The sequence below is a fragment of the Pipistrellus hanaki genome, assembly GCF_964339955.1.
Source record: "Pipistrellus hanaki genome assembly, chromosome: X".
Taxonomy (NCBI): Eukaryota; Metazoa; Chordata; class Mammalia; order Chiroptera; family Vespertilionidae; genus Pipistrellus; species Pipistrellus hanaki.
Window position 1 is genome coordinate 64,241,532 of NC_140524.1, and position 6,528 is coordinate 64,248,059.

The 6,528-nt window shown below is 47.4% G+C and overlaps 1 protein-coding gene across 18 annotated transcripts; it reads right to left on the reverse strand.

The window, feature by feature from the left end:
• Nucleotides 1-652: 652 nt before the first annotated feature.
• Nucleotides 653-5,151, reverse strand: ARMCX2 (armadillo repeat containing X-linked 2). Of its 18 annotated transcripts, none has more exons than XM_084870313.1 (6): nt 5,016-5,151; nt 4,317-4,399; nt 3,720-3,782; nt 3,548-3,617; nt 3,333-3,409; nt 653-2,978 (listed from the first exon to the last, which is right to left on the reverse strand). In XM_084870313.1, the coding sequence occupies exon 6, from the start codon at nt 2,862-2,864 to the stop codon at nt 1,056-1,058; it is 1,809 nt and encodes a 602-aa protein (XP_084726439.1). In that variant the 5' UTR covers nt 2,865-2,978; nt 3,333-3,409; nt 3,548-3,617; nt 3,720-3,782; nt 4,317-4,399; nt 5,016-5,151; the 3' UTR covers nt 653-1,055. The 18 variants fall into 18 exon arrangements, with proteins under 18 accessions (XP_084726439.1, XP_084726434.1, XP_084726438.1 ...); XM_084870308.1 differs by having other exon boundaries at nt 4,317-4,411; nt 5,016-5,127; XM_084870312.1 differs by having other exon boundaries at nt 659-2,978; nt 3,720-3,818; nt 4,317-4,411; nt 5,016-5,127.
• Nucleotides 5,152-6,528: the final 1,377 nt, after the last annotated feature.

Genomic DNA, 6,528 nt, shown 5'->3' on the forward strand with positions numbered 1-6,528 from the left:
CTACAGTCAAATAAGACAGCAGATCTTGGGATTTCTTTGGTAAGAGTATTTTATCACCATCATTCCCTACCAGTTGCTATAGTCATCACCCTGTTTTACTCTTCATCAGCTCATGCTTGATTTATCATAAGTTCCTAACAAGTGTTCTTGTTTCCAGTCTCCACATCTAACTCCAGACCAGCTTCAATCTGTTTTGCACATTGCCACCAGATTATTTTTGTCTAAAATATCCAGTAACTCCCAGAATATGACAGAGTAATATTTCAATATCTCAACTTGGGGTCAGGATCTTCTCCAAACTTTTATCTCCCTACATTTCCACCTTTTCTCTTATTACTCCTCTTCCTACAGCTTCCATTCCAGTCAATCTGGCTACCTTCTTATCACAGGAACATATTTATCACCTCTGTGCCTTTCTTCAAGACATTTCCCACTTCCAGGATGCCCTTCTGCTTTCTCATGCTGTTCTTCAGGGCCCAGCTTAAGTGTTCCCTTCTTCTTTGAAGCTTTCTAGCAACTTCTGCTTCATTTAGCCAGACAACATATTTCACAATGGGCATGTGCTTAGATACTGTTAGCAATCCTTTTGTATTTATGTACCTTATCTCCCCAGTTAGATTTTAAATGGAAGCACGAGAACAATTTTTTTTTTAGTCAAAACACACAACTTTATTGATGATACACAAATGAAGTCTTTGGTGGGTAGATTCAAATAAAAACAAACGATAGAAGTGTAGGCTATTAATAACAGATAAGTTCACTGTCAATTCACAGAGGAACCAATAAAAATATTGCCATTCAAGCAGCGTAATTAAAGTCACAAATGTGTTTTCAGTACAAGAGGGCTATTTATTTGGTATTCATCAAATGGTTCAGCTTAAAGCTGGAGACTGTCACAGATAATATCACTTTGGATGATACATTATTCAAAACTGGCAGCTGAAAGAATCACTTTACTATATGATCAAGTAGAGAAGCAGTAACTTACAATTTTCATTGCTTCCAGACTGCAAAACAAAGAAATGTTTTCAAGTCTTTTGAGAGCACATAGCCAATCAGAATTTTTCAACTAGTTTTGTAACTTTCACTTTCACCAAGAGGTCATGGTGATCTGCTAAGGCTCGAATTTTCTTAACGCACACTCCAGATGCAGTGCATAAGAAAAAAAGGGAACCTTTATTGAATTCTCTGTAGTTGAATACTTCAGCTCTGAGATTGTCATAGATGATCTCAAATAGAATAAGAGCATTAATAAGAATTTCTGATTCCACATAAGAATTATAGAGGGAACTAAATGATGATGGCACTTGGGCACTGAGCAGCTTTTTTAACATATCTGGATTTTCAGCAAAATTTGAAAGTATTTTCAAAATCTCAACCTTGATTTTTCCACCTCCCTGAGATAATAAACGAAAAAAGTTTGCAATCGAATTGGCAAGCAGGTGCTGGTAGTCATTAGTAGTAGTCATATTTGTTAAAAATTTTAGCCCAACTACCTGTACTGCTGAGTTCAGGTTTGAGGCCATGATATCATCCATCACTTTATTCATGTATACCTGAAGCCGGCTCTGATTTTCATAATTCCCACTCAGGTTATTCATGGCCATTAAGGCTTTTTCCTTAATGTGGGGATCGGATTTGTTGATCATGTTTGCAATAATTGGGAGGCCTCCCAATTTGCGAATTGTGTCTTGGTTGCATGAATAACTGGCATTGTTGCTCAGAGTGAGCAAAGCTACCTGCTGGATGAAAGGATCATCTGATTTCTGAAGCAAAGCAAGTACTTTCCTGAGATCATGGACACCCAGAATCTCATCAATATCATAAGGAAAGGGGCGCTTCTGCATGGGAATGAATATCCTCCCTCTTTCTCTTTGCTGGTTCTCAGGCTCAGAGTCTGACTCTGACTCTGTGTCAGTCCACCCAGATTCCCCTTCCTCAGAATCAGGGACCTCTGCCAGGAAAGCCTGTCCCCCATTAGCGGAGGCTGCAGCAGCTGCTGCAGCCCCATCCCCAGGGCGGAATCCCAGCCCCAATTGATCTACTTCAACATTGCTGTTTTTCTTTTCCTTTCCCTTGTCTCCAATCCAGGACCTGGGTACAGCTCCAGTTCCACCCTTGGGTACAGCTCCAGTTGCTGACCCAGCTTTAGGTATAGCCCCAGTATGAGACCCCGGAGTTGCTTTCTTGGTGGCTGCTGCTGTTTTAGGGGACCCCAAGGTCCCCAGAGCCTCTACATCCTCAGAAAGTGTGGCCAGTACTGCTGCTTCTGTAGGTGCTGCTGCCTCAGTAGGTGCTGCTGCCTCAGTAGGTGCTGGAGTCCCAAGAGGCACCACAGGCATCCGAGGAACTTCTGTTGTGCCAGGGGCATCTGTCATTTTGGGAGCTCCGGCCATTGAGGGGACCTCTGCAGCTATGAGGGCCTCTGCCTCCCCTTGAGGTGGTGCCATTGTAGAAGCCACTCCCGCCCCAACCACTGATTCAGACTGAGGCCCAACCCAGGCCCCTTCTGTTTCCAGGGCCTGACTTACAGCCTCACTCTGAGCCTCAGCACTGAATGCAGCTGGAGCAACTACCTCAGCTGCATCTGTGTACAGGGTAGAGGCTTCATTCTGGGCCTTGTCCTCTGCCCCAGTACATACTGGAGTTGGAGGATGGAATCCTGACCCAAGGTCAATTGTGAATCCAGCCCTTAGTCCAGATCTAGCCCTGGCTTCAGTCCCTGCTAGAGCCCTGGTCTTGGGCTTAGCCAGTCTTTTCTTTGTCTGGTTTCTTCTCCTGGTGTATTTGTAGACACAGTACCAGGCACTTGCCCCAATCAATATCCCAGCAGCTACACAGCCAGCATCCCGAACTCGGCTCATGGTGCAGCTCGAATGATTCTCTGATCGGGGTGTGGAGCTAGCTTGCCCAAGCAGGATGTGTGCCCGAAAGGGCAAGGCTCACAAGTTCTGCAGAGGTTGCAAGCCAAGCAGGACCTGAGGTAAAGGACAGAAATGAGGCTTAGGGCTCTGGCTCACTTTGTGCCTAACCAGGCCTACTTACAGGAGATTTTGGGGGACATAATGCTTGGTGAGTTTGGCTAGTACTCAGACACAGATGTCCAGGCCTGTGTTTGCTGATTCAAGACCCTGGTTATCCATTGTTTTCTACATCTTCACCCCTAGCCTGCCCAATGCCAAAACACACTTTCCCAGCACTTAAATGGGGAATGAGAGGCAGTACTGACATCAGTAAAGCTGGTGGAGAGTAGATAACTCAGGGGTGCTAGATTCTACACTGAATTTCTCCCCATGACCCCAAGGGTCTCCAAATGGTGCTCATTCACATACCAGTCTGTTGGGAGGAGGAGCAGTTTGTCCTTTTCCAACAGGCTTATCCTTGTGTATGGTCCAAAAGGCAGACAGACCTGTGGGGAGATCACAGAAAGGGTGTTTTGGGGTCTTTGGTAGATGGATTCTAGTTCCTCTCCTAATTTGAACCCCTGTGGGCCACGTTTCTCCCTCACAGGCCTCTTCTTTCCACCCATATCCCTTCCTTCTCTCACCATTAATTAAGAAGGGGGATGCCACACCCCTTTCTCTGCATTGAAAGGACAGGACCAGGGGAAGGTTGTCCTGTAAAGAAGATGGGGGGAGAGGAACCTCTGATCACAGATCTACTCTGGTTTCTGACACACCTACACCAGGGGTTCCCACAGTTCTCATCCCCACACTAACCTGAAAGATTCAGGGATATGTCTTCCTCCTTCAGTTCAGTTAGAGCTTCATCTTAAGGGCAGACTGCAGAGCAGAAATATAGACAGTCGACTTTGGAGCCTAGTGAATGTAACAAATCCAGGACACGTCCCCACAATTGCCTTTTAGCAGTTACAAAGGAGAATGACAAATGGGTCCACCTCCCAATTTTCTCAGTTCTTCTTACCTCCCCACCCCTTACCACCCCAATCTCCAACTCCAGCGCAGTCTCCCCAGGCACTCAACCCCTCCTTCTCTTTGGCCCGTCCCCCTGTCCGCCATTTCTCCGGGACAGACAGCCACACCCCTTCTCCAGCGCTGCTGCGGCAGGAGGGGGGCGGGGCGAGTATGCAGTGAGAGCTGGAGGAGTCGTGGGACCAGGCATTACTGACAAGCAATCTTGTCCCTCCCCTGTGACCATTCGTCCTTCAGTCCCCAGCCCCCCACGCGTAGTGTTAACCTGCAGAACAGGAACCCCAGTGTCTGAGGGTAGTAATTTTCCAGTTTCTCCGCTGGATCTGGGATCCGCCCCCCACAGTCCCCCCCTCCCGCCCCCACACACCCAAATACCACGCTAACCGCCATTTCTCCTGCCAGGGTAACCGAACTTCTTTTCCAGGACTGCAAAAACGGAGGTGAAGGACTGTGTGGGCTGGAGGTATCTGGAAAGCAGCCTGGGAGTTAGCACCGCGGTTTTATATCAGATTCTTTCAGGCCCCCCCCCCCCTCCTGTGAAGCCCGGCGCCAAACCCTCCATCTCCCCCACAGAGGCGGGCACACCCATTTCCCAGCACCCCCAAAGGACACATAGTCGGAGGGGACTGGGGAAGAAGGGGAGGGTTCAGGGATGATGGTGGGATGTGGGAAGGTATCTGCAAAGTGAGGGTGGGAGTGAACCTGCCAGATTGTTTCCAAAAAAAGTGTCCCTCCGGTTACCCTCTCCCAACCTCTCCACTGGCCTTATCGCGCTGCCACGTTAATTTCCCTTCCCAGCCCCTCTCAAAACAAGATGGGTTGTAGGGTGCAGGGCCTGGGTGTCAAAACCAAAACCAAAGCACATTGGTTGGGAGAGGAAGTAAGCGGATCCTCCCCAAGTGTATCATTCCTTAAGTCCCCTCCTCCCCAGCTCCCGCCGCCCACCACAATGAAATGCGACCGAGCGCGGGCGTGTGGAAAGCCGGCCAAGAGCGGGAGGCGGTGGTGCCCGTGGCCTCAAACTCCCGCATCTCGGGACTACGCTTTTCAGGAGTGCCAGGTCATGCCCACCCTCACACCCACCTGCCCGGATCTGGGGGAATGTTCTCCTCCTCCTCGCCTGGGTTAAACGCAAGGCAGAGCGCAGCGAAATAGAGTTGGTACCCAGAGGAGGACGGAGAACAGCGGTCAGGGTTTTAAGTACCTTTGCCCACGTCAGCTCCTAGTCACGTGAGGGTCGCGTCACCAGTAAGCTTGACTCTCCAGTTTCCACTCCCAACAAAAGCACTAGCCTCCTCCTTTACCCCCACTCTCACCTCACTCTACCACATTAAGTCCTGTCACTCATTTTTTGTTTGTTTTGTTTTTGTAGTCCCAGAAGCCAAAAGTAGTCCCCTTTCCATGTGTTAGAATTTGCCTTTCTCTGGCTACAGGGCAGGGAGATATATCTTCTTGGGTTATTGACGATTTTAACCTTTTATTTGTTGTTGTTGTTGGGGAATTGTCTCATTCTCTTTTAGGCAACTGGACACTCTCCCCTCGCTCCACCTCCAATTCCTGGTCACCTGGTGCCCATCATTCCCCCTGTATAGGTAAGGGACAGTGTATAGGAAAGGAGACAAGACGTGGGAGTGGGGGCTATACTTCTGTGACATTCCTTGGTTTTGTTTTTAAAGCTATCACCACCCTTCATTTAATAGTAAGAATGCACAACAAGAGTTTGGTGTGGGAAGCAGCAAAAAAAAAAAAAGAGTGGATGTTTTATAAAAAAGATTTCACACTAAAACTAGAAGGAACCATTAATATTGGTTCATTTTTACCACATAGAAAATTAATTCTATTGGCCAAGTGGGATATAGTTTTCAAAATACACTATGGTATTTAAACATCTAAAAATGGAATTTCTCTGATAAACATGTTTCCATATGATCTGTAAATTGGCCCATGGAGAGATGTTCACTTGTCCGATCTCACTTTGGACAAATAATATCCTTCTTTTTCTCTTCCTGGGACACCTTTTAAGTTGGACAAATAAATGATCATGTCTTGTTGTTAGAGAGCACATTTATTTAATGTTCCCAAATCACTGCTTACTGCTGTGTGAACCTCCTGTAACTTGATGGCTGTTACCATGGCAGTTTTGAACACCTGTTCTTGGATTGGTTTCCAGTTTTGTGATTCAGCTCTGGGCAAAAGGAAGTGGTGTGAGGCCAAGGAAATGACTGATGTGAGAGGTGCAGAGATAGTCAAATCCTCAAGAGGACAGGGGAAGGTGCTCCTTCTCTACCCACTCCCATCTGCCAGAGCTTCTCATCCCCTGCAGTCAGGCACCTGACCCTGTTGCTGACTTAGAGGTATACATAAACAGGTGACCAAGATGATAAATGCCACCTTTATTCAGGTGACCAAACTGAGTAAATGTCTTTGGCTTCTTCCATCCTTCTTTCCCCTAAATTCCCACACAGGTGACTCAGGAAAGCATAGGAGATTTTGCTGTTCCCACCTACCCCTGCAATTGTGAGTTTCCATAAAACCTGGAGAAGTGATTGCTGGGGGAAGCACCAAGGCCTGCCTGCGCTGCCCTCCTTCAAGGTGC